The sequence below is a fragment of the Astatotilapia calliptera genome, chromosome 18 (genome assembly GCF_964374335.1).
Source record: "Astatotilapia calliptera chromosome 18, fAstCal68.1, whole genome shotgun sequence".
Taxonomy (NCBI): Eukaryota; Metazoa; Chordata; class Actinopteri; order Cichliformes; family Cichlidae; genus Astatotilapia; species Astatotilapia calliptera.
In genome coordinates, this window is record NC_137439.1 from 10,438,759 (window position 1) to 10,466,185 (window position 27,427).

At 39.8% G+C, this 27,427-nt stretch overlaps 3 protein-coding genes and 3 non-coding genes across 7 annotated transcripts; all 6 read left to right on the forward strand.

The window, feature by feature from the left end:
- The first annotated feature begins 1,912 nt into the window (after positions 1–1,912).
- Positions 1,913–5,609, forward strand: rps8a (ribosomal protein S8a). The gene is made up of 6 exons (XM_026150542.2): positions 1,913–2,163; positions 3,611–3,717; positions 3,984–4,083; positions 4,291–4,466; positions 4,919–5,048; positions 5,455–5,609. The coding sequence occupies exons 1-6, from the start codon at positions 2,160–2,162 to the stop codon at positions 5,562–5,564; spliced, it is 627 nt and encodes a 208-aa protein (XP_026006327.1). The 5' UTR covers positions 1,913–2,159; the 3' UTR covers positions 5,565–5,609.
- LOC113011452 (small nucleolar RNA SNORD46) lies at positions 3,771–3,880 on the forward strand. The gene has a single exon (XR_003270559.1). It is a non-coding gene; the product is annotated as a small nucleolar RNA SNORD46 (small nucleolar RNA).
- On the forward strand, positions 4,124–4,193 carry LOC113011450 (small nucleolar RNA SNORD38). The gene has a single exon (XR_003270557.1). It is a non-coding gene; the product is annotated as a small nucleolar RNA SNORD38 (small nucleolar RNA).
- Positions 4,744–4,811, forward strand: LOC113011451 (small nucleolar RNA SNORD38). Its single transcript, XR_003270558.1, has one exon. It is a non-coding gene; the product is annotated as a small nucleolar RNA SNORD38 (small nucleolar RNA).
- Positions 5,610–13,106: 7,497 nt separating the features above from the next.
- Positions 13,107–21,744, forward strand: acadm (acyl-CoA dehydrogenase medium chain). The gene is made up of 12 exons (XM_026150155.2): positions 13,107–13,235; positions 13,936–14,047; positions 14,212–14,309; positions 15,060–15,129; positions 15,407–15,507; positions 16,358–16,438; positions 18,623–18,753; positions 18,915–19,023; positions 19,264–19,404; positions 20,191–20,286; positions 20,402–20,650; positions 20,732–21,744. Exons 1-12 carry the CDS (start codon positions 13,221–13,223, stop codon positions 20,801–20,803), a joined length of 1,275 nt encoding a protein of 424 aa, XP_026005940.1. The 5' UTR covers positions 13,107–13,220; the 3' UTR covers positions 20,804–21,744.
- A 701-nt stretch (positions 21,745–22,445) lies between these two features.
- rabggtb (Rab geranylgeranyltransferase subunit beta) lies at positions 22,446–27,107 on the forward strand. 2 transcript variants are annotated; one of them, XM_026150680.2, is made up of 9 exons: positions 22,446–22,568; positions 22,903–23,010; positions 23,312–23,509; positions 23,814–23,919; positions 24,029–24,081; positions 24,380–24,490; positions 24,922–25,047; positions 25,561–25,710; positions 25,902–27,107. In XM_026150680.2, the coding sequence occupies exons 1-9, from the start codon at positions 22,566–22,568 to the stop codon at positions 26,040–26,042; spliced, it is 996 nt and encodes a 331-aa protein (XP_026006465.1). In that variant the 5' UTR covers positions 22,446–22,565; the 3' UTR covers positions 26,043–27,107. The 2 variants fall into 2 exon arrangements, with proteins under 2 accessions (XP_026006465.1, XP_080149328.1); XM_080293202.1 differs by having other exon boundaries at positions 22,566–22,636.
- Positions 27,108–27,427: the final 320 nt, after the last annotated feature.

Below are 27,427 nucleotides of genomic sequence, written 5' to 3' on the forward strand. Positions count from 1 at the left end.
TAATTAAATACATGTCATTATCCACTCACCAGCCACTTCATATGGCAGTAATGGCCCAGTCTATAAAAGATCTTGAGCCCAGAGGTCTTTTCAACCTTTCTCTGTTCAACAAATATAGGTGATTATATGATGTGGTGTGATATGGATGTCCCTTACTTATATTTGATGTGTGATTGTGTTCCTACACCACTTTCTTGTTGTTAGTGTCTTTAATGTCTGCAATGGTAACAACTCTGTTATTGTGGTTATATTTGTCTGACAGTTGCTACAAGGCACAGATGGAATTTATAAAAGGACAAGTAAATAAAAATAATACTTTGTTTGGATCTGCCATCCCTTTGGCAAGGTCTGTTAAAAAACTCAACCGTCACTTATAGATAAGATCAAATTGGTTAGGATGTTCAGGAACAGCGAAATACTTAAACCTAACATGAGCTGGAGACTGCAGGAACAGTGGAGGGAGTTTTATATCACCATGGACTGAGAGGTTGCTGACCAAGAAAGACTGCCTTGCTTCAAAGTTGATACCTTCAAGCGTGACTGAAATGTGCCGCTGCCCAGATGGACAAGCTAAATACATTCTGGACAAAAGTTTTATGGTCAGACAAGACCAACTGAGTTATTTGGCTGCAGTGACAAGAGGTTTGTTTGGAGGAGTAAAGATGACCTAAAAACATTATACCAGATGGTGGTTGCATCATGCTCTGGGGCTGTTTTGCCGCCAGTGGAACTGGTATATTCCACAAAGTGGATAGAATAATGAGGAGGGAGTACCTTCAAATTCTTATACTTTACTTTGGATCAACAACTAAACTTGAAGGCAGTTGGGTGTTTCAAGAGGACAATGAGCCCAAACACCCTAACAGAACTGGTTTTGAAATGGATGAAGCAGGCTAACATAATGCGTGTGGACTGGCGCTTTCGAAGCCTCAGCCTTAACCTTATTAAAAATGTGTGGATTGTGGGTCCATGCCAGGGAAATCAATTTAAATGAATTCTACCAATTCTGCCAAGAAGAGTGGCCAAATATCCTGCCAGAATTAAGGCAGAACCACAAGTATCTGGTATCTTGCTAAAGCAGATTTTAGCCAAATATATGAGGAGGTGCATGCATATTTTGGACCCTGTGTGGATTAGAGGAAAATAAAGTTCAAATTTGTACATCCAATTCTTGTTTGTTTGTTTTTTTAAAGTTATGAAAGATGTATGTTGCATAAGCAAATAAATCATGAAAGTCCCAGAATTACCATGATATTTATGCCCATGACGAGTGTGTAAACTTCAGACCACAACTGGAAAAAATATGACTTAACTAACATATAGTAACATATATACTATATGTTCTAATCATTTTAGATAATGAATTTCTGATTTTCATGATTTATAAGCCACAGTCATCTAAAATAAAACAAAAAAGGCTTGAGATGTGTTATTGGGATATAAAAAAGTTCACATTTTTGAATAAAATTATGAAAAAAATAAACTTTTTCAGAATATTTCAGATTTTGAGATGCACCTGTATGTGATACCTTGAGCGATATCTGGAAAAATGATAACAGCAAGAGTGAAAGGGAAGGTTTACAAGATGATAGTAGGGCCTGCTATGGTGTATGAAGATGGCGGCACTGCAGGAAGACAGGAGGGAAAGCTGGAGGTTGAAGAACTGGAGATGCTCAGACCTTAATTGAGAGTGACCAGAATAGGCAAGATTATAAATGAGTACATCAGAGGGACACGGTCAGGCTGAGCGATTTGGAGGCAAAGTTAGAGTTTCAAGGCTACCATGGTTTAGACATGTGCAAAGGAGGGAATTGGATATACTGGACGGAGGAAGACCTCAGAGGAGAAGAAGAGCATGCAGAAAGCTGGTGTAACTGAAGAGGATGCAAGGGATGGAGTGAGATGGAGGCAGATGATCTGCTGTGTCCACACATAAATGAAACAGTCTGATGAAGAAGAAGAAAATGAAAACCTTAGAGAATATGAAAGCAATTTTGTACTTTCTGTAATGTTGTTCTGTCTCTGGTAGTGATATCTCGAAACTTTTCTGAGACAATAAAGGAAATCTCGTTCGCTGAAGAGTTAGTTCTCGCGAGACCTAGGGTGTTCAAACCTCCCCATGAGCCCTTGCGGTTCCTCTTTCTAGCCGGCGCCTGAGAATGGGTACGTGTTTTCATGCTCGCGCCGGAGACCGAATCCTTACCCATCTGATGTTTTAACGAAGGAATATTCCAGTAATGGTTTGCTATAGCGATAAATGTTGTCATCTAAATAGAAATAGTTGACTCTTTGCTGTCTATAGTATGTTGAATTTGTTTTAAAGAAATATTTTCTAGTCGTTATCTGAAGCGAGTATCCAAGATGGCTGCACTCAATGGCTATGTAGTTAGCTGTTGAGGCTGAAGCGTCCCCAAAGACTTCTCTTGTGGCTGGTTTGGGACGTTTTATTGTGAAGTAGCGGTGTTTTCGCGTTAATTTGGCTTTATACGAGAAGTGTTGGACATCTTTGCTCGCAAATTCAACTGTTTAGGCTGGTCGAAGTTAGCTTAGTTAGCATGCCTATCGTGATCTTGTCACGCTGCTTGGCTGAGACGCTTAACGTAATAATGTAAATGCTTATGCTTTTTTAGAGAAGTATTTTGTCTAGTTATTGTTGTCGAGCTTAATTCAGCTTTATTTTGTCCTATTTAGAGGCATCTTATTTTGAAAGCTATGTCGCAGGTAGACCCGGCCTGTCTCGTGTCTCCCTTCCTGCATGCGCTATGATGCATTCATGTTCTCCAGTGGGACACCTTGGGCTTCACCTCTAAATGTTCCTTGTTGTGCTTTGGAAGATGGACTGAATTATCTGGTCCACATTCAAACCATAACATGGAGTAGTGGAGCACCAGCCACTTGGAGAATAAAGACTAATGCTCATTGAGTGGGACAGTTAGCAGGCCTGCATGCAGGGTGGAACACAGGAGATGTCACTAGCCACATGTTTTGGTGGCTTTAGGTCCACGTTGGTGATGTAGGGCCCCTGGATTACTACTGAAAACCCAAACGAATATATATAATAGTTGTGGAAATATGTTTATGTCCTGACTTTAGGAATGCTATGATAGCACAGTCTAGGGTGTATTTGTAGCCTAGAAGACTGAGATTTTAAGGTACCAATGTGATGTAGTGGGTCTGTAAGAGCTTCTGAATGCATGTATCTGAGTATTGCATGTAACCAAACTGGTGTTGGTCACTTTGTCAAGATGCTGTTAGCTGTGTTATTATTGGCAAGTCCTGAAATATTGCTGCGTGGTTTTGAGTCTGGAAGCTGGCTCATCTCAGTTTTTTGTTTACTGTTAAAATAGTTTAAATCTGTGTTAATATGCAACACAAGTTGGCTTTGTTAATTTTTAACTTTTTGCAAAAGCAACTACATCTTGCCATTTTAAAGTACCATTTGATTGCTTGAGCGACATGATGAAACTCTTATGCGGAATCCAAATCAAATTGCGGACAACCCTTACCTTGGAGAACTGATTGCTCAAGCACAAAAAAATAATCTTCTTGCTAGCATCTTGTTGTTGGCCCAGTAAACTGACTCCTAGTTTTCCGTATTTTACTTTTGCAGGTATCTCAAGGGACAACTGGCATAAACGCCGCAAGACCGGCGGTAAACGCAAACCCTACCACAAGAAGAGGAAGTATGAGCTCGGGCGACCTGCTGCAAACACAAAGGTGACTTTTTTTGCGGGGGGCACCTCTTACCTGATTAGACTGAATAATGTGGTAGCGTGGGTGATGAAAACTTGACCTTAGGTGGGTCTTTTTTTTGAGCCGTTTTGGTTCAAAGCTTTGGGCTTACCAATGTTAGGACTTGTCATAGTTACACTGACACGCTTCAAAGCATATGCATGCTGCTGCTCAGGAAAGGAGGTTTCACACAAATCATTTTATAAACTATAATACAATGTGTTCTTGTTGTTTTTTTTTTTTTTTTAAAGATTGGAGCTCGCCGCATCCACACGGTGAGGGTCCGCGGTGGGAACAAGAAGTACCGAGCTCTGAGGTTGGACAATGGAAACTTCTCATGGGGCTCTGAGTGTAAGTTTCTCCTGGAATACCTTTTGATATTCCACACACCTTTCCATGATGATAACTTTGTCCAGTTCTGCTACTGAATGCAAGTGGTGACAGCAAAGACTCCTGAGAAAGACACCTTCTCTCTATTCATAGTTAAATGATTTATGAAACTATGTAGTCAGATTCAATGGGAAGTTTAATGATCGTGCCTGGGTTTTGTGTATTCAGGCTGCACACGGAAGACCAGGATCATTGATGTGGTCTACAATGCCTCCAACAACGAGCTGGTCAGAACCAAGACCCTGGTGAAGAACTGCATCGTCCTTGTTGACAGTCTTCCCTTCAGGCAGTGGTATGAGGCTCACTACGCCACTCCACTGGGACGCAAGAAGGGCGCCAAGCTGGTATGTCATAAGCTCAGTGTTGATGCTTGTAGTTAAAGCATGTTATAACTAGGTTTCGCATTCTCTTGTGTTACTGTGAACGCTTTTTAAATGCTAATGGAGGCACATCGCTTTCATATGCAGCAGCTTTGTCATACCAAAGACTCTTAAGTTGTTTTTTTTTTTTTTTTAATGCCTTTCGTCTCCCTTCAGTGGAAGACTTCTTTATTTGTCCATAAACAACCAAAGTACAAGCCTTTTATCTTTATTAACAAAGATAACAGATTTGATATGTGTCTTTCCATGACGATAACTTGTCCAGTTCTGCTACTGAATGGAAGTGGTGATAGTAAAGACTCTGAGAAAGACCTGTCAACTGAAGTTGCTCATTAAAAGAACATTCAAAGCATGTGGTGTTTGTGCAGTAATTTTTTGCAACATCTAAAGAGCTTTGCTTTCCCATCCTGATGCAGAGCCCTGAGGAGGAAGAGATCCTGAACAGGAAGAGGTCAAAGAAGACCCAGAAGAAGTACGATGAGCGCAAGAAGAACGCCAAGATCAGCTCACTCCTGGAAGAGCAGTTCCAGCAGGGAAAACTGCTCGGTAAGTCCAACATTTGTGGCAGAATTATTTTTACTTGGATAAGTGGTGAGTGCTGTTTGAAAGTTTTCATTTTGGAGTATGAAAGTGTAATCATGTGTGGCAGTTTATCTTGTGCATATGTGTTAAAATACAAATACCAGGGCAGTGTTTTTGGTGTATTTAACAAAAAGGTTTTCACTTTCCACAAGAATTATAAATAATTTTGAGCGACTGTTTAAAAATTTGCTAGGAATAAAATATTTGTATTTTTATTGAAAGGTCAAATGACAGGAGAAATGCAAAGACTGACGTTAACATGCTCTCATTGCCTTAAATATATTTCTGCAACATCAAACCCACACATCTGAAACTTGATGTACTGACCTTGATAATGTGACTGACTCTGCTTCCATCTTCCTTCATGCAGCTTGCATCGCCTCCAGACCCGGCCAGTGCGGCAGAGCAGACGGCTACATCCTGGAGGGCAAGGAGCTGGAGTTCTACCTGAGGAAGATCAAGGCCAAGAAAGGCAAATAGATGTACAGCTGTTTGATACGTCAATAAAATCCAAACGTCCCACAACTGTCCACTGTGTCTGCTCTTTCACTGGATGTGACTGTTATTTGTGCATTCAATCAGAACTGGATTTTCTTTTCAAAGGCTAACTGGGGGTAAACAGATCACACCTTATAATTAGTGACAAATATAAAAATGTAGATTTCTGACTGCCTTCAGGTCTGCATGCGTTAAAGAGTGCATTAGATGAATTGTTGAGTTGGAGGAGTATTCAGATCTGAGTAAAAGCAACTATTTAGAATGACATTCCCACACCTATTTTAATGAGGAAAGGCCTCTGCTGCTTAGGTGTTGGTGTAAATATAAGGCAAATACTTGTTAATGTCTGTTCGTTACATTAACACTGCTTGTGTTGGAGTCGAGGTATGACTTTTAACACTTAGCAGTGGATTTGATGCAAATAACCAGAAAAAATCTTGAGGGTGTTTTATTTCTGCCAATGTAGCCTGCAAATATTGGATAACATATTTGAGAGGTAAAGTGTTGTGTGTGTGTGTGTGTGTGTGTATAGAAAATGAGAAAATCAGTTCCTTAGAAGAACATAAGGATTGCATTAACTGAAACTCACGTGGTTAAATGTTTTAAGTCTTTAAACCAATTTGATGAGGTGTGTTTTAGGTTAAAAAGTATCAGCCAAAAGATAACCTGAGAAAATTCCATTCATTAAGGGTAAAAACACCACCCTAACCTCAGTCTGGACCTTTGTGAAAAAAACAATTCCTCTTAAACCTAATGAGTCACGAAACCCTTTGCAGCAAAAACTAATCTGTAATCAAGCATTTGTGGTAACCAGTGTTGGTCAAGTTACTTGAAAAAAAGTAATTACTAATTACTTCTCGAAAAAAGTAATCCATTACTTAATGATTACTTATCATTAAGTAGTTACTTTTCGAAAACATGATGCACAACCTGATTACAGAATAAAGCAAAAGAACTTTCAGCCCAATTCAGTTTTTTCTGCATAATCCATCATATAAAATTGAATCAAATGAAAAGCCTCTTTCTAAAAGTTGTTTTATTAGTTTTAATCTTTCAATTTTATGCAATTTTAAGCAAAAATTGAGTTATATGCAACTGTCTTTGACTTGGAGACTTGTTTAACATTTAAACCTATTTTCTGTTATCAGGATACAAAGTTAATGTGAGTAAAACACAATTGCTTGAATACAATTAGCGAGTAGCCTGCAAGATTTAATAAAAACTATTTTAAATCCATGGATCAAGCTGACTTTTAAAATTTGGGAAATAGTAATAAAATAGTATAAACTAAAAGAAGATGTAGCAATTCTTAAGTGGTGTGCATACGATACACATTTTGTTCCAAGTAAATTGGATTCTAGATTCAAAGATTGGACAAATAAAGGATTAACAGCTTTATGTATGGTAATGGAGAAAGGTAGACTACTAGTTTTGAAAAGGTTAAAGAAAAATACTCGTTAGAAACACAGGATTTTTGTAGATACCTACAGATGAGGCAAAAAGATCAAATCTAAGGCTGAATTAAGCAAACAGCTATTAGACTGGGCATACAGCTCAAATAAAGATAGAGGCTTTATCGCTGCCTTGTATAAAGGGTTAATAAACATGAAATCACACTCAACCCTACATATTAAAACAATGGGAAATGGAGGGAGGTATAGATATTATGAAGGAGGAGTGGAAAACAATAAGGACATACCAATGGAAATGTAGCAGCTCACAGAGCTGGAGGGAATTTGGTTGGAAAAGCCTGATAACATATTTTATTACATCTCACCAAAAATCAAAGTAACCCTCCCATTTGCTGGAAGAATTGTGGAAACACAAATGCAAATCATTATCATATAATTACTGGGACTGTCGTGTTATTAAAACTTATTGGAAGGGAATACATGTAGCAGTACAAGAGATATTTGGAAGTTATTTGCCTCTAGAAAGTAAATCTTTATTTTTTGGACTCATGACAGAAGGATGGACAGAGAACGATAAATATTTGTTTAATATTTTGTTGGTGGTAGGCAAAAAAGCCCTCACAAAAAATGACTTTCATGTCAGAGCCCAACAATGAACATGTGGATGGACGTCATAATGGACATTTACAGGATGGAGAAAACGAGCGGATGTGAACTACAAGAGGGACCTGTGTGTGTCATGTTGTAAGAAATGGATGGACTATATAATAACACGCAGGCCAGATTTAGATTTTGTTAACCTTAGATTTATTATTTATATTACTGGTAATTAAATCTCTCTCACTAATTGTTTTTGTCATTTTGTTTTGTTTTTCTTCTTCTTAGTTTCTTCTTCTTTTTTCTTCTTTTGCATGGATGTTTTCGTTGTTAAAAAAAGAAGAAGACATTTAGATGGATATCTGTAACAAATTATTGAAGCTGATGCACATGATACTGTACAGTGACTCCTAAATGTCAAAAATTTTTTAAATTAAAATAAAAAAAACTGTTTTCTGCATATTTCAACATATAAAATAAAATAATGTTTTGTGTTTACACTCGCTCTTTCAAATAGATGCAAGTAAAACACGGCAAAAAATAATTACAATTAAAGATTCAGCGGCACTAAGTCCTTTTGCTCTTAAATCTATTGTCACCTGTTTAGCAGGAGTGGGGCGGGTGGAGGTTTGTCTGGTGCCACAGCAGTCATGTTAGTGGGGGGATCCAGGGGTTTCTCTGTGAATTTCACATTCCCACGCAGAGTGTACAGTGGACACTAATGTTTCATTCACTTTTTACGGAATAAAACTCAAAGTAATGTCAGTACGTCAACGCTTTGAATGCTGCATGCTCGTACTCTCTCCTGCACTCCTTATTATCCATGGTTGATCTAATCAGTAATCTAAATACTTTTTTTGCTATAGTAATCCCGTACATTACTCTTTAGTTGAAAAAAGTAACTGGATTACAGTAACGCGTTACTGCCCATCTCTGGTAGTAACTGTCAGTCTTTCGTATCACTGTGGAGGAGCTTTTTTCCACTTTTCTTCGCAAAATTGTGTTAATGCAAGCGCAGACGGTTTTCATTATTTCAAGCAGGGTTAAGTCAGGATTTTGACATGGCCACGTAACCCTCCATGGTGTGTTAGTTTTATGCCAGAGGTTACAGGAATCAAACCTTCCAGAGAATTGAATTTCTCGGTCCACAGAACATTTTCTCTCTTGGGGATCATTAGATATTTTTTTAGAAAATGTGAGATGAGCCTTTGGAATTCTCCCATGGATGCCATTTTTGCCCAATCTCATTCTTATCACTGAACTCCGACCTTCACTGAGACTCTGAGTTCTTTAGATGGTTTTCTGGGTTCTTTTGAGACCTCTTGGGTGAGTTGAAGTCGAAGCGTTGACTCCTGAGAAGGTTCACTGCTGTTCCAGGATTTCTCTATTTGCAGATAATGACTCTCACAATGGATCACTGGAGTCCCAAAGCCTGAGAAATTGCTTTGTAACTCTTTCCAGGCTGATAGATGTCAATGACTTTGTTTGTCACCTGTTTCTTTAGATCATGGGACACACAATGTGTTTGTTTTAGTCTTTGTCACTTTGTCAGGCAGGTTCTATTTAAATAACTTCTTGAGTCTGGCAGTAGTTAGTTTAACTCAGCTTCCCAAGAAGACATGGTTATGAAATCATCATTTAAAATCTGCAATTTTTTTTATTTACTTGTGTTATTCTTGTCTACAGGGAGTGCAGAATTATTAGGCAAATGAGTATTTTGTCCACATCATCCTCTTCATGCATGTTGTCTTACTCCAAGCTGTATAGGCTCGAAAGCCTACTACCGATTAAGCATATTAGGTGATGTGCATCTCTGTAATGAGAAGGGGTGTGGTCTAATGACATCAACACCCTATATCAGGTGTGCATAATTATTAGGCAACGTCCTTTCCTTTGGCAAAATGGGTCAAAAGAAGGACTTGACAGGCTCAGAAAAGTCAAAAATAGTGAGATATCTTGCAGAGGGATGCAGCAGTCTCAAAATTGCAAAGCTTCTGAAGCGTGATCATCGAACAATCAAGCGTTTCATTCAAAATAGTCAACAGGGTCGCAAGAAGCGTGTGGAAAAACCAAGGCGCAAAATAACTGCCCATGAACTGAGAAAAGTCAAGCGTGCAGCTGCCAAGATGCCACTTGCCACCAGTTCGGCCATATTTCAGAGCTGCAACATCACTGGAGTGCCCAAAAGCACAAGGTGTGCAATACTCAGAGACATGGCCAAGGTAAGAAAGGCTGAAAGACGACCACTGATGGACTGATGAAATGAGAGTGAGTCTTGATGGGCCAGATGGATGGGCCCGTGGCTGGATTGGTAAAGGGCAGAGAGCTCCAGTCCGACTCAGACGCCAGTAAGGTGGAGGTGGAGTACTGGTTTGGGCTGGTATCATCAAAGATGAGCTTGTGGGGCCTTTTTGGGTTGAGGATGGAGTCAAGCTCAACTCCCAGTCCTCCTGCCAGTTTCTGGAAGACACCTTCTTCAAGCAGTGGTACAGGAAGAAGTCTGCATGCTTCAAGAAAAACATGGATTTTCATGCAGGACAATGCTCCATCACACGCGTCCAAGTACTCCACAGCGTGGCTGGCAAGAAAGGGTATAAAAGAAGACAAACTAATGACATGGCCTCCTTGTTCACCTGATCTGAACCCCATTGAGAACCTGCGGTCCATCATCAAATGTGAGATTTACAAGGAGGGAAAACAGTACACCTCTCTGAACAGTGTCTGGGAGGCTGTGGTTGCTGCTGCACGCAATGTTGATGGTGAACAGATCAAAACACTGACAGAATCCATGGATGGCAGGCTTTTGAGTGTCCTTGCAAAGAAAGGTGGCTATATTGGTCGCTGATTTGTTTTTGTTTTGTTTTTGAATGTCAGAAATGTATATTTGTGAATGTGGAGATGTTATATTGGTTTCACTGGTAAAAATAAATAATTGAAATGGGTATATATTTGTTTTTTGTTAAGTTGCCTAATAATTATGCACAGTAATAGTCACCTGCACACACAGATATCCCCCTAAAATAGCTAAAACTAAAAACAAACTAAAAACTACTTCCAAGAACATTCAGCTTTGATATTAATGAGTTTTTTGGTTTCATTGAGAACATGGTTGTTGTTCAATAATAAAATTATTCCTCAAAAATACAACTTGCCTAATAATTCTGCACTCCCTGTAATATTAAAATGTGTTCGATAGACTAAAATATGTTTTGCAAATATTCAAAACTACTCAACTTTTAATAGAGAGTTTGAGTGTTTCCTGTCCAGAAAACAGATGCAGTACTTCAAAATCATTTAGTAACTGTATCATAGACACCTTTTGTAGTCAATAGCTGAAAAACTCATGGACATCACCTGTCCTGTCCTGCTCTGCCAGGCCTGAAAAGCATGCTCTGTTGGGTTGACTTGACCATTAAAGAATATCTCATTTCTTTAGTTTGAGAAACTCTCAGGTTGCTTTTGCAGTATCAGTTTTGCAGCATCTTTTTGAATCTGTGCAGAGTAGAGCCCTGTACACTTCACAGTACATCCTGCCACTTCTTCTTTCTTTTTTTTTTTTGCCTGTCCCGTTTGGATCTTTAGCCATCAGAATTGTTGTCTGAAGGCCAAGAAAGATGCCAAGCGGATTTACTTTACCAATTGGATCATCATGGCCTTGTCATATTTGATTGACCTTTATTATAATTAAGTATTTATTTTACTTGATTTTCGGTTGTTACAGACGGGGTAGACATGACTGGGGGATAGGACAGGGAGAAAGAATGAAAGAAAGAGAGGGAGAGAAAGAAAAATAGAGGGGAGAAGAGATGGTGAGAAAGGGGAAAGAAAGAATTGAAAAACAAACAAAACACCTGGATCACCTGTATGGAGATAAGAAAAAACAGAAGAGAAAACAAACAAAAAAGAGCAACATAATAAATACAACACCATCACAATAAAGTAGCTAACAGTAGCTAACAGTAGATACTAAATATTACATGTTACTGTGCAGTACGCATGATTGACAGCGCACAATGTGATTTGAGGTAGCAGCCAACAAAGGTGTAGTTTGTGTCTGTGAACACCTGTGTGGATCAGCACGGAGTGTGGGGAGCCATAGCCCCGTCCCCCAGAGCATGAAGCAGGTATGGAGGAGATCCAGGCCCTAGACATCCAGAGGTCCCAGAGTACGAGGACCCGAGGAAGACCACCAGGGGGGCAACCGTGTCACCCTCCTGGGAAGAGCTTTTTGAACATTTTTTTAATGAGCATGAAGTATTGATACTATTGTGCTAGTATTGATCCAGTACCAATAGCAGTGGTGGTACTGATACTATTGATATTTGGATCAATAAGCTCACCTAAATTATTAAATCATTTCAAAATATTCAGAACCTTTGATTGTGTTGTCTCAATAATAATAATACACAATAATAATATAGTTGATCACACTGACTTTGCCTCTTAACAGGAAAACGAGTAGGAACGAGGTTAAAGTGGGATTCAGCAGGAGGGGGAAACCTAAAATTAGTTGTAGTGGCTCAGTGTGGAGAAAAGAATCACAACTCGCAGTAATTTCTTATGAGTAGATTTTCTTGCACACCTAAATTCAACAAGATGTCAGCAGATGTTTAATGTTGGCCTGGCTGATTTCCATCCTCTGCACTGACAGCACACTGTTTATGCTGCCTTTATATTAGACAGTACAGTTTGTATGAAGGTGGAATTCAGTCAATGAATCTAAGCATCATCAGCTTAAATTCAAATTCATCTCAGCTACACTTGATGTGACCTGACTCTGACCATGAGCACCACAACCACTGTTCACCATTCACACACCGTAACTTTAAATCCATCACAGTACAACCAGCTAACCTGTTTACCCTGTGCTAAAAAGCAGCGGATTTTAATGCAACCTTTTAAAAACACAGTTAGTCTGCTATGGTTTGTTTTGCAGCAGGTTTCACAATATGAAAAAAAATCTGATTCTAACATCTGATTAAAAAACACAGGACTTACAAGTGAGCTTTAAATTTTCAGTTTATTAAATACCACAGAGAACAGGATTGCCTTTCATGCGTCACTGTTTATGGTGAAATTGGTTTGATGTTTGAAATAATAATAATAAGTTCCCTCAAATGCGTTAAGTCAAAAGTAAAGTCTGTTTTGAAATGTAAGGAGTAGATAGTACAGATATTTGTTTAAAAATGTAGGGAGTAAATGTAAAAAGTTGTCAGAAAACAAAACTACTCAAGTTAGGTACAGATGCCTGAAAATTCTACTTAAGTACAGTAACTAAGTATTTGTACTTCGTTACTTTCCACCTGTACAAATTCTCCATAAATGTGCACTAAAGCCTAATCTTGGTCGTGTTTTATTTTAGTTAATGATTATTTTTTGGGGGAAAAACATCTAGGTTTAGTTTCGTTTTATTTGGCTAAAGTAATCTTTCTGTGCTTTAACGCATTTTAAAGTGATATCTGCTGTAAGGTGAAGCTTTTAAGTAACTAACTGGGGTAAAAGTCACAGTCACGGCCAACCAATGACACGTGACTAATGTCACTGCTTTGATTGGGTGAGAGGACGCTTATGTAGAAGTAGGGCAAAGGTAGAACACGGTTAGTGTAGAGAGTCCTCTGGTGCAATAACAATGCTGCTGAACAAGGTAAAATTCTCTATCTTAACAATGATCTACCTGTCTCTGTTGTGGGTTAACTCCTTAAAGATTTTCTGTGAGCACCTCCCGATTGACAGTTTATCGATCTTCATCCGATTTTCTGCACGTTTAGCGACTACGTCACACGCTAGCGTTAGCTAGCTCAGTGCTGTAGCGTTATGAGACGTTATCAGAGGAATGTTCATTTAGTCTACATGTAAAAAGGTTTCTCCTAAATCTACACGTAATTTTATATTGTCAAAATACGCATTAGTTACACCAAAAGGTTTACCTTTTTAAATTGGACTAGGCAACATTGGAGTTTTCAAAGAAATTTAAGAGACAGACTCTACCCCTTTATAAATCTCAATGTTATATCTCAGCAAACAAACAAGCGATTGAAAAGCACTGTTACAGAAGTAAACAGGAATATGAAGACACAACTGTCAAACACGGCAGTAAAAGACAAATAACTCAACCATTAATGCTCCTATTCCTGGGTTGCAGCCAAACATTACCACGGCTCACAGGCTTATGAATATGAGTAAAGAATTCACGAACAGGAAACTCGCAGTGCTAAGAAAGTGCCCTCACATTAGGCTTTTTGTGTCATTTTCATGGGTGGTGATTAATGATTCTTAAGTTTTTAATTTAACAGGTGTGAGGTGTCACAAACTGTCTGATGCATACCGATATTTTTTACATACAGGTCCTCAGAGCTGGTGTGCGGTGTGGGATCCGTCTGCAGAGCTCTTCTACAGCTACAGCCAGTGCCACAGCATCTTCCAGCAGCCCTGCTCCACCCCTTGGCTTCTCATTTGGTAAATAGGCTGTAGGCCTTGGTAATATCATTTTGTTTTTAAAGTAGGGTCTCATGTAACTGATGCATGAAATTCTTGTTTAGCAAATAACCGCTCCAGTGATGTAGTTTATAGGGATCTATTAAAATAAAGCTAAAATGCTTTGTTGCTTCTTTGGCCCACAGAGTTGACCGATCAGCAGAAGGAGTTCCAGCAGTTGGCGAGGAGGTTTGCACGAGAAGAGATCATACCTGTTGCTCCTGCTTATGACAAGAGTGGTGAAGTGAGTAAAGCGAGGATTGGGCTGCTGTAGCGATTGTCAAATTTTTAAAAAAAAATATTTTTTTTACTTCATATATGTAGATGTGCTTGTACTGTTGATGTCTGTAGAGATTTTCAATTACGGTTATCACTTAGTAGGTCTATAGTCAGGGGTGCACATAAGTGGTCCGCAGGTGCGCATTCGCTGTCAAAATAAAAGACGCGCATCAGATAAGAAGTTGCAACGCGTGTTTGCGTACATAAGATTTTCTGGAGGAGGACAGACATTTGTTTAGAAGTCGTAAAGATGTCGAAGAAGCAAGCTCCTATAAGCAGTTACTTTGGTGTTCCTCCACTTACAAAGAAATGTCAGGAGTCCGAACCACAAAAGAATCGCATATTCTCAGAAAAGTGGTTGCAGGAGGTGAGCTGGCTTCAAACAAATGATGAACGCACAGATTTTGGTGCAGAATATGCCGTGAAAATCCCACTCTAGCGGACAAAAAGTGTGTGTGTGTGTGTGTGTGTGTGTGTGTGTGTGTGTGTGTGTGTGTGTGTGTGTGTGTGTGTGTGTGTGTGTGTGTGTGTGTGTGTGTGTGTGTGGATATTTGCTTGTGTACACAGACTTGTCTTTAACCTTTCTATTTTTTTTCCTTTGGCATGATTGTTAGAGGCTTAGTAGAATCACAATCAGAAACATAATGTCTTTGTCATTGTTACAGGTACAACGAAATTAAAAGTGGTAACACTGACATGTTGTCTCCCTTTACAGTATCCTTTCCCCATCATCAAGAAGGCGTGGGAGCTTGGTCTGGTTAACGGTCACATTCCACAGGAATATGGTGTGTTGCATTCTTATTTGAAATTTAGTGGCTCATTCTAAACTTTGCTTTGCATGGATGAGATTCATTCACAGGTAAAATATTAGTGCAGTCTCCATCATACCATACATGTTGCCTTTACATAAAGAGATAATACAGATAGCTGTAATGTTGTTGCCTAGTGTGACCATGTTTGCTGTTCCTGGGGGAAAATGGCAGTGGACATGTGTTAATTTCAGGAAACTCGACACACTGAACACTGCATTTGAAAACCTTATTTGTTCCTCTTTGTTTTCAGGTGGAATGGGTTTGTCGAGCTTTGACAGCTGCCTCATCACAGAGGAACTGGCTTATGGATGCACAGGGATGCAAACTGCCATGGAGGCAAACTCTCTCGGAGTAAGTTATTCACAGCTTGCTTATTTATTTATTTATTTATTTATTTATTTATTTATTTATTTATTTATTTATTTATTTAAGGCCCACCAAGACACAAACCTAGAACCAGATTTAGAGCCTTTAAACTGGCTTTGTAACTTGTTTAAATATGTTTTAGAACCTGTTGTTGCAACTGATCCACCAAAAATGGACTGCTGCCAAGCATATTGTTTATTTAGCAAATTATTACAAATACAATTTTGCTTCAAGGGGCCATATATTATCAGAATCTGACTCTCATTCCACATTCAGAGGAGAAAATGTCTCCTAAAGTAAGGGAAAAGGAGAAGTCTTAGCCAGAGAGGCATAATTTTTCAGTACATATGGACAGGAATCGGAGCAGGTACCTCTGTCAGTGCGCCCCAGGGCAGCTGTGGCTACAATGTAGCTTGCCATCACCAGTGTGTGTGAATGGGTGGATGACTGAATGTAGTGTAAAGCGCTTTGGGGTCCTTACGGACTAAGTAAAGCGCTATACAAATACAGTCCATTTACCAAGAAGACAATTTAAAACGAAAGCCAATAAACAAGAGTTTGGCAGCAGGACAGAACTCATATCAGGGATGATTAAAAGGTTATTTTGAACCCGGGGGGGGAAACTTGGGGGTTTATGTAATCAGCCATCACGGGCTCTCTGGAGCCGGCTTTTGACTGTTCATCAGCCAGCTGTTTAGATTCACACGTACAAAAGTATTTCATGTTAAGAAAATAAGGCTAATGATGTTTTCCCAAAGTTTATTTCATGCATATTGAGCACAGAGGAGAAGAGTAGCTGTGTTAGAATGAACTGTATCTGTTTTCCCCCACACAGCAAATGCCTGTCATTATTGCTGGCAGTGATGCACAGAAGAAGAAATACCTGGGACGGCTGACTGAGGAGCCTCTCATGTGTGTAAGTATTTAATTGGAAACGATGACATGATTTGATATTTGGAAGAATGCAGCATCTAGTGATATTGCTTGTTCTGCAGTAGTTCAATCATCTACTGCAGAACATGCATACAGATAAGAGTGCCCTCATATATTTTAAGGAATATTTCTTTCCTCTGTAATATTTGATAGGGAAATATTAGATCTTTAACTGTCATGGTTACTACTCTTGATTTTAGTTAAGTGTCAATGTGCCAAACTGTCATCTAGAATTAAAGTACTTACAAACATTCAGTTCAGGTGTTTCTTGTGGAGAATGATGGCATCATATTTTTAGGTGCTAATTCTCATTCTTGCTGTTTCACACTTGGGTGCGAGCCTCTGCAGTGTCAGCTGGAGACTGTTGATTTATCCCTCTAAATCACTAACCTCACTTATGGCTATGAGCTCTGGGTAGTGACCAAAAAAATAAGATGTGGATGCAAGTGGTGGTTTTCTCTGGACTGGCTGGCCCCTTCCTTGGTGATGGGGTGAGAATTTCAGTCATTTGGGAGGGAGTCCGAGCAGAGGTGCCGTTGCCATATGGCACAATGAGCAAGCTGATATGGTTTGAGGATCTGATTGAGATTCCTTCTTGGTGCCTCTTGGGTAAGGTGTTCTGGGCATGTCCTACCAGGAGGAGGCAGAGATTATGTCTTTTGGCTGGCCTGGGCACACCTCGGTGTGCCATGAGCTGGAGGAGGTGGCTGGGGAGAGGGAGGTCTGGGCTCTTCTGCTTGGGCTGCTGCCTCTGAGACCTGGCCCTGGATAAGCAGGAGATGATCAGGCTCAAACTTCTCCATGAATGAATTTCCATAATTGGGACTGAAAGGGCTACCCAGTGAGACTTCCTGTTTCTGTAAGGGAGAGTTCTTACTAAACTGTTTCTGCTAATTTAATGAGGAATTCTGTGGACGGACTTCCGTAGACCTCAGTGGAAATCTGTAATATTCAGTGGACTCACGAGCTTATCTAGCAGCACTACTGGATGACCTTTATCAACATTAGCAAATGACAAATCATAACTGAGAGATCTTTTAGAGCCTTTCATGCAGCGAGAATTTTAAAAAGAACATTTTGTTGCTCTAGGAAAAACAAAAAGAACTTAACTTCTTCTTCAACTAAACAACAAAGTTGATACAGAGGCATTAGATTCTGGTGCAAATAAAGAATTTCCTAGATTTTAATTTCTTAATTGTAATCCACTAATTGTTTGCTCCTCATTTTGGTAAATGGTTTGTACAGAGGGAGTGGTGTCCAGAGTCTTTACATTCATTGAAATAATTTGGTGTTATTGCAATTAAGTGTTGCTTGTAAATTGACATTTTTTATTTTTTAAGATGGTTTAAAAAGAAGATAATTCCTGATTACTTAACTGTCTGTTTGGATAAGTTGATTTATGCTGGATGTCCTGAAGTCCTCTTTGCGTGTCCATCTGTACCTCCTGCCACTCTGTGAACCTTGTTGTAGATGACTTTTTTTGGTGCAAACCGTTCTGCTCGGTGATGCTAAAAAGTGGATCACTACTTCAGTGGAGAGCCCGTCTGATGACTGGTTGCCTACCCTTTTGTGCTCTCTGTGCATCCTTTCCATCCACTGGGATCGCCAGTTTGATGTTCCATGCGTATAATCCAGCACCTCCTGTAGACGCTTCTTGAGCTTTATCACAGAAAGTTCTTCTTTATAGGAACTTTTGTAATCTTTAAGTCGCTATGACCCACCTAAAACTTTGAAGGACACTGGCAGGCAGTTGCATCACAAATGTCTTTAATATATGGTAGAAACAAACACACTTCAGCCTGTGGCTTCAGTTTCTACGACCTGTGGCTGTGACTCTTTTTAAGCACCACCTTAACATATGGTGGGCGCAGGTGACGTCAATAATCAACCCAACAACAACAAACACAATGACAGAGCATTTAACTTTCAAGTTTGTTTATTAATACCCTTTATAGAATAAATGGTAACAAATGAAGGAAAGTTTGTTTGTGTAGGAGACTTTGAACAACAAGGCAGTTCAGAGTGCTTCTTGTTATACCGTCATGCCTTATTTATCTTGTAAAAAGGACCATAAACTCTGTCTTACTACTGTGTGCTGACAGCAGCAAACATGCAATGAAAGACGGTGCTGCTGTTCTCATTTTAACTCCTGTGTGGGTTTCTGCAGGCGTACTGTGTCACTGAGCCCGGGGCAGGATCTGACGTGGCTGGCATCAAAACACGAGCCGTAAAAATGGGCGATGAGTATGTTGTTAATGGGCAGAAGATGTGGATCACCAACGGAGGGAAAGCTAACTGGTGTGTGCTCACAGTTGCTGCTGATGTATTGCAAAGTTGTAGTGATCAGTTTTAAAGGGCATTTGTCCTCAAGGCCACTCTGAATGCTGAAATTTGCACTACTTTTCTCTCTGACTACTACAGCAACTTCTGTCTGGTAATTTAGTCTCTAATACTTTTAGGTACTTCCTGCTTGCTCGCACTAACTCAGATCCCAAGTGTTCAGCCAGCAAGGCTTTTACTGGCTTCATTGTGGATGCAGACACTCCGGGAATTCAAATAGGAAGGAAGGTGAGCTGAAAAAGAGTCTTTTAAAACATTAAGCACATTCTTCAGTGAGTAAATCATATTTTAAATGTTGCAGAAGTTTGATGCTCTGTTCTATAAACATTAGACGTGTAATGTCAGATAATTTACTGAGTAGTGCAAATGATTGTTGTTTGTTAAAAATTATATGTAATAAAAGGAGGAAAAATGTTCAGTTTGTAAATGTATCCCATTTTAAATTTTATTTTGTTTTTGTGCCTGTAGGAAATGAACATGGGCCAGAGGTGTTCTGACACGAGGGGCATTACCTTTGAGGATGTGAGAATACCGAAGGAGAATGTCCTGATCGGAGAGGGATCTGGATTCAAAATTGCCATGGGTGCCTTTGACATGACCAGGCCACCAGTAAGTTTTCCAGCTGTGACAAAACCTAACATCTGTAACAACTGTGCATAGCTTCATCTTTACAAGAAGTAAAGACATGATTCATCTTTTGGCATCAAATTATATCTGCAAATAAAAGGATTAGAAATTGGAGTGCAAAAATCTGAAGTTATTGGTCTTTAAAGGTGTTAAGCAGTGGGTCCCCCCCCCCCTGTCATTTGAATCTAATTTAACTTGCTACAGTTTAAGGGATATATATTGTGCTCCTGGAGAATTAACACTTGCAGCTAAGGAGAATATCTTATTATTTTCACTGTCTAATATTGATCAAAGTTGTCTCTGAGCTTGTAGTTTGAGTGTGACTCAGCAGTACAAAGATGCACTAGTGTGGGCTCTTAAATTTTCAAACGTGTGCTAACAAATATGAACCATGATTTTAAATGGCGATAATTGGGTGCCAGTTTGGCTCAGTGGTTGACCATGTGATTGCATGGCCAGAAAAGCAGCGGTCCAGGTTAAAGTCTGACCTCCTGCCCTTTGCGGCCTGTTTTCCCCCTCTCTCCCCGCTTTCCTGTCAGTCCACTGTCTCTATCCTATATAGGCAAAATGCCAAAGAAAACCCTGGCTTTGTTTCAGTTTATGAGCTGCCTCTGTTACAACAGGAACTTTGAAATGTAGTAAAACATCAGCAGGAAACTAAACAAGGACAACAGTGGATGCAACATCACCAGATTTAAGGACAAAAGTTTAAACTTGTAGCTGAAGATTTGTCTGAGCACGGTTGTTCATGTATTTGCTCCAATGCAGGTGGCAGCAGGAGCTACCGGCCTGGCACAGAGGGCACTCGACGAAGCCACCAGTTACGCTCTGGAGAGGAAGACCTTCGGCAAAGTTATTGCTGAGGTGTGTTCATGCATTTTGTTTGTCCTTTAAAATCTGGGTATCCTTAATTGGACTGCTTTTTGTTTTAAACTCAGATGAAGAAAAGATCAACGTGCTTCTGTTTCTTGATTTGCAGCACCAAGCTGTGTCCTTCCTCCTGGCTGAGATGGCGATGAAGGTAGAGCTGGCTAGGATGGCGTACCAGCGTGCTGCCTGGGAGGTGGACCAGGGCCGCAGAAACACCTACTACGCTTCCATCGCCAAGGCCTTCGCAGGGGACATCGCCAATCAGGTGGCCTCTGATGCTGTTCAGATATTTGGAGGCAACGGCTTCAATAGCGAGTACCCTGTAGAGAAGCTCATGAGGGATGCAAAGATCTACCAGGTGGGTGACAATAATGTGCAACTATGCACTACTACACCATCTCAGCTTCATCTTCTTTAATTAATCTGATTTCTTTTGTAGATCTACGAGGGCACAGCTCAGATCCAAAGGCTCATTATTGCCCGAGAACACCTGGGAAGAGCCAAGAAATGAAGTCTGCTCATCATCATTTAAACTTACTTTTCGTGTTTGGTATACATAATGTATTTGTTTCTGTTCTATTTGGCCACTTGAACTCAGGATAACGATCAAAATTTTGCATTAATGTCACTTCATCCTACTGCGGTTTTCAAGAGTGATCCAGATCAACAAGACTCATCAGCCTCCTTTTGCCTCATAATTCACGATGCCATAAGTTACACCAATATATCAAGTCGCAGAATATGACACAGCTATGTCCTGATCACAGAACAGTTTCTGTTAATGATGATGGTGGGGGCATACTGTGTAGCATTAATAGTGTGATCTACCAATTGCCTGTTGTGCTGTGAAGCTTCTGCTGATGAACCAGAACTGTTGGGACTAAAGTTAGAAAAAAAGGGGCTAGGCTTGCACTAACCTTCAGCCTTACTCTGTTGCTGCAGTACTTGAACAGTGTGATTGGTGTTTGATCACATTCACTCTTCTTTGTATCAGAAGTTTGATAAATGGTCATTAATTTCTTCATGCCTTACTCTAAGCCTTTTCTCTCAGTTCTGACTCTCATACTGATCTTTGCTTGTTTTTTTTGTTTTTTTTGTTTTTTTTGTTTTTTTTTAAAAAAACAAAAGGTTTTAAATGTAGAAATGAATTTCTTACCAGAATGTATAAACATACTGATGAGTGTAAAATTGCATGCTGTCTGAAAACAGTTTGATTTTACATTTAGCTGCTGTCTCTTCTAGATTTCAAATGAATATCCAGTGTAAAGCGTCAGCTTTACGGCTTACCTGTGCAGACAAGGCACATGTGGATGAGCTGACGATAGACCGTTGTCACATCATAGAGAATTGTGTCCATAAATTGTCACTGAATAAATTATTTCATTCAGTCTAAACATTTATTTTTCTTCTCCTTTCTCCCATTTGCTAAATAAACAAGCAATTTGAGTCTTTTCTAAATTTCATTTCTTCTGAGTCCTCCACGTGCTGAGAGAAAGCTCATTACCTAATGACAGAGCATTCACAACCATGTTGTTTTTTTAATTTCTTTTTATTGCAAGCTTCACTTGTTAGGAATCTGTCAAATATTCACTATATTTATTAAAACAACTTCTTTAACTTTAAAAAGTCTGCTTCATTTTCAGTTCTGTAATTGAAGTAATCTGTGTAGATAACAGCCATATAGTCTTCAAGACACAACAGCAGCACTAATGTCCTTTATGTAAAGGCTAGGTGTAAGACACATTGCTCATGTGTGGGTTTGTTAGAATCCAGTCTTCTAGGGGGACAGAGTGGGGAGTGAGTTGAGGAAGGAAGGAGTTCAATATTTTGAAGCTGTGTATCAGTCTGATGGAGGAGGTCACCACAATACTGATTGCTGGGCAGGTGTTACAGTTGTCGAGGTGGGAGGGCAATGAAGCAACCAGTGATCTTTTCTGCTGCATTTACTATGTGATTCAGGTGGAGTTTCCAAACCACACAGTGATGTAGCTGGTCATAGTGTTTTCAGTGGTGCCTTGCTCGAAGTTGCACATGATGGTTATGGAAAAATAATTGCAGTGGGAAATTTTCCCCCAACACTGCAAAAATAAATGACTTGAGTAAGATACCTGAACATTTGTGCTTAAATATATTCGAGTAACAAATATCACTTCAAATATGAGGATTTAGGCTGCAGTTCTCCTTCCAAACCAATAGGTGGCAATAACGCGCTTCAAACCAACAGCCCGAATTGTTGTAGAAGAGGAAGAAGGAAAACGCCGGATCATGTCAGAATGGTAACTAGCGACCTGTTTCTAGTGTGATAACGAGTGTAGTTTAGGATAACATTACAATAAAATATTATGTAAGTGTGCTCTTTCCTCTAGTCTATCCAAACTTAGTCCCACACAAGCGCGCTAATCAGTGAAAGCAGCTAGCAGAGTGGCTAAGATGTTAGCATGTAGCAGCCTGTCAACAAGCCGTGAATCATGTTAACAGTCAGCCATTTATCTGCTAAACAGGGGTTAACTCAGCGCTAGATTACGAAGAGGAAGAAGTCAAGTTTGATTTTTTTCAGGTTATTGAGTTTTAAGGCTGTCTGACGTGTTGTTGATGTGTGTTGAATTTCAGGGGACCCAGGTGAAAGATGTGATCATAAAGCCCGACGCTCCCAGCACGCTGCTGCTGGAGAAACACGCAGACTACATCGCTGCCTACGGCTCCAAAAAGGACGACTATGTGAGTACAGGCCTCATCAGAGCCTTGATATCTGTGTTTCTATTCAGGGCTTGGCCACTTGCAAGAAAAGGGTGGTCGTTGTCATCCCGCCGACAATGATCCTACCCAAAGAAGATGAGGAGTTACTGAATGGGATGAGAAAGTGTGGGACTCAAAGGGGTCGCTGAATGGGTGGTCTTCAAAACCTCCAGATAACAATCCAGTTGAGCTTCTGTGGTAGACTTTGGAGTTCAGAGGGGCAATCACTAAAAAGCAGCCAATGTTTTTGAACTAACGCTGCTGACCTTTGGTGTTTTGTCAGGAGTACACGCTGTCTGAGTACTTGAGGATGAGCGGCATCTATTGGGGGCTGACTGTGATGGACCTGATGGGGGAGCTACCCAGAATGAACCAGCAGGAGATCGTAGACTTCATCAAAGCTTGTCAGCACGAGTGTGGAGGCATCAGCGCCAGCATCGGACATGACCCCCACCTGCTCTACACCCTCAGTGCCGTCCAGGTAGCAGATTACTCCCGTATTCTCTACAGCTTTAATTCTAGATGATACACTGAACTTTTAAATATTTATATGTGCTTTAATATTTCTGAATTGGCCCCTCTTTAGCAAAATTTTTTAGCAGTTCTAGTGTTTATTCCTCTAGATGTTTATTTATTTTTCTTCATAGTGCTGCTTATATTTAGCTCAAATAAACATCTCAAATTGTGTCCCATAGTGTCTGGTCTGTAAAGGAACTTGAATGGTCTGCACATGGTGTATTTTATGTTCTCTTGTTTATTAGTATTTTGTGAACTCTCTTCCTCAGATCTTGTGCTTGTATGACAGCGTAGATGCGATTGATGTGGACAAAGTTGTGGAATATGTCAAAGGGCTGCAGCAGGAAGATGGCTCTTTTGCGGGGGACAAGTGGGGTGAGTGAGTTTTACTCTCACATCCCACAATACACGTGCTTCTAAGTTAGGGAAGAAATAAATAAAGCTAAGAATGATATTTCTAATTTTTTTTTTTTTGTCTTTGCAGGAGAAATAGACACACGGTTTTCCTTCTGCGCTGTTGCTACACTCGCATTACTGGTATGTATGTTAGTCTTTCCATGTAAATTATTATTTACATGATTTATTATTTAACTTAAAACTTTTTATAGTTGAACCTGTTTTAGAAAGTCCATTACTCGGCAGTGTTATGTGGGAGCATCGGACTTTATTTTGTGTCGATAAAATGAGGCTAAATAAATAATAAAGTTACACAATATCACAAAGTTCATCAGTTGACTCAACAGCTCTTTCATTCTTAAGTCTTAACAAGCATGTTTTAATAAACTGTTAATTTAAGCTCATTATACTTCATTTTAAGATGTTTTTTGTTTCCCAGGGCAAGATGGACACGATCAATGTTGACAAAGCCGTAGAGTTTGTTTTGTCATGTATGAACTTTGATGGAGGCTTTGGATGCAGACCTGGTTCTGAGTCTCATGCTGGTCAGGTGAGTTCACTGATATACTGATATTTACTCCCACAGAGAAGTTTGGAGACTCTCAGAAGTGTTTTGTTTCTATTTGATAGAAAATAGAATTGAGCAAAATTGCAATTATTTGTCAATAGATTCAATAATCATAACAATTTCATTTTTTAATGAATTGCTGTCAGACAGTAAATCAATCTTTTTGAACAAAAGCAGCAAAACTCTTTTAAGTTTCAACCTAAAATAAAATAAAGGAATGATATGTTAAGTTGACACTTCCTGCCTGATTTGCTCCTGCACACCAGTCTTGTTGAATGAAGCTGACTTATAAATGAGGCCAAGACAGTTGCAGTGTAAGGATGACGTGTTCAACCTGGATGGTGGTGAATTTGGCACTTTAGGATCAGTTGTTATTTAAATCAATTTCCGGTGTTTTCCTTCCTGTCTGTCAGATTTACTGCTGCACTGGCTTCCTGTCGCTCACTGGCCAGTTACACCAGTTGAACGCTGACCTGCTGGGGTGGTGGCTGTGTGAGAGACAGCTGCCGTCTGGAGGCCTGAATGGTCGACCTGAGAAGGTTTGTGCCAAACACTGTGAAGTATTGAGTTACTTAATGAAAGTATCTGGTTTTATAGTTTGAAGTTCAGACTCCTTCGCAGTTGAAGAGTTTTAGCTGTAGAAGCAATAATGCAGATTGAACAGGCTGATGATTTATTGGATTACCTGGTAATAAATACAGTTTTTAAGATTAAATAAAATATTAATGTGTCTGAAAGGAGGAGATCAGCTTCCTCCAAAGGGTGGCTGGGTTCTCTGTCCTCTTTGGGCCTCAAAGTAGAGCCACTCCTCCACATCAAAAGGAGGCAGTTGAGGTTGTCAGGCATCTGACTAAGACTGACTGGGCTGACTGACTTGACGCCTCCTAGTTGAGGTGTTTCAGACATATCCTACCAAGAAAAGTGGAGCTAAAGGAGGTGGAGTGGGTAGAGGGAGCTCTCAGTGTCTCTGCAGACTGCTGCCTCCATATTCTGAACCGGCATGTGGCAGAAAATACGTGCAACAGCTGTGGTTTACTTTCGGTATCATTCAGCTTCCAGATGTGTGCTACTCGTGGTGGGTTTTGGCCTCGTTGAAAATCATCGGCAGGATCCGCTGGATTGACAAAGACAAGCTGCGAAAGTTTATTTTGGCCTGTCAAGACGAGGAGACGGGAGGTTTTGCCGATAGACCAGGAGATATGGTGAGAAGAATTTTAAGAATCTAAATTTGAATATTTATGTTTTGGACTGAAAAAAAGTCTTTGCATGTGAGGTAAAGCAGGTGGTTTCAAAGACACTGAGTGCGAAGTGTTTTGGTCCATTTCTGTGGCCCACTTTTGTAGTATTTTCTCTATAATCAGTCTTATTGATTCCTATTAATCCTCCTTTGCAGGTGGATCCTTTCCACACCCTGTTCGGGGTTGCAGGTCTCTCCCTGCTTGGAGACGAACAGATCAAACCGGTGAATCCGGTGCTGTGCATGCCCGAGGATGTCCTTCAGCGTATTGGCCTGCAGCCTGACCTCCTCAGCTAACCCTCTGATGCATCACACAGACACTTTTTCCACCCGCACAAAACAGAAGCTCATGGCACGGCTGGATTTCGGGTGCACAGAGTCTCACAGTTTGGACATGACTTCCTCTGAACCTCTCTGTTTTAATCCTCCTGCTACTCATCGAGTCGGTGTTCTTGTGTCACTGCAACGAAAGGAGGGGCTTAAAAAGATGCTTTGACGTGTCATCTTTGCAGAAGGCTGGAAATCATGCAAAAACATTCAACAACATGCAACAACAACTTCTCAACTTACTCACTATGTCAGTTTGTGGGGGAAAATGTGAAAGTTTGCTCACAGTTAAAATGTTTCATCTTCCTGATGTTATCACCTTCCAGCTTGTCCTCTAGCCAAGAAGCTATTAGTGTTATGAGTTTCTTTGGCCAGAAGTTCCTTCTATTCTGTCCTATCGTGCTTTATTATCATGTTTGTTACTGGAATGACTGGGAATATTCATAGCTTATCAGCTTTGAACTTGAGAGTGAAGAATGGAAGCGATGAGTCAGATGAATTCGGCTGAGGGAGAAAAGGTAAAAGTTAGATTTGCTGTTTTAGTATGTTGTCACACATAAAGCTAGAGCTTTTTCAATTTCCTGCCTTTAGCTTATTATGTATTTGATAAGAGCATGTGAAGAGCAACACTGCTCAGTAGGCTTTAGAAGTGGAGATGCGTCATAGGACAGCTTTCTCCATGCATTAAAATAAAACCTACACAGACTCTTATTTTGGCGGGCTTTATGGAAAGAGAAAATGTTCTCTTTGTGACTGGAACCACCCAGAGCTTAAACACTATCATTGGTACGTTTAATGTCTTATCCAGGATCCTAGTTACACTATTTATTTAAATGTATGTTGCTCAGTGCAGCTGTGTTAGATTTGCCTCCACAGTGCGTGCAACATGAAATATTTCCAGTCTTACCGTCAAATGAAATGGCTTTTCAGACAGCTTCAAGTTCACTTTGTGCACTCTTCTCGTCTTACAGAATTAAATTTCTATCTGTTCTTTGTTAACTGTTAAGTGTCAATAAAGAGAGACATTATCAGTGAGTTGGTAAAGCATTCGTTCTTATTAGTTTTCCCCTTTTAAGGGCTTTTAATACTGAGTAAATGTTATTGCTATACAAAATGAATAGTCACATAGAGTGACCCCTGTGTTATTATAAGTTTTAAAGTTCAGTTTTCAATGGATTCTGCTCACTAAACATATTAAAATAAAAAACAAATTGACTTCGTCAGCAAACAAAGATAATGCAGATAAATAATGCCAGTCATCAGAGTTTTATCTTCCCGTAATTGTACATTCTGGATATGATTCAAACTTGCAACAGACAAAAATGATGTCAAAAACGAGATTTTATTGTCGGGAT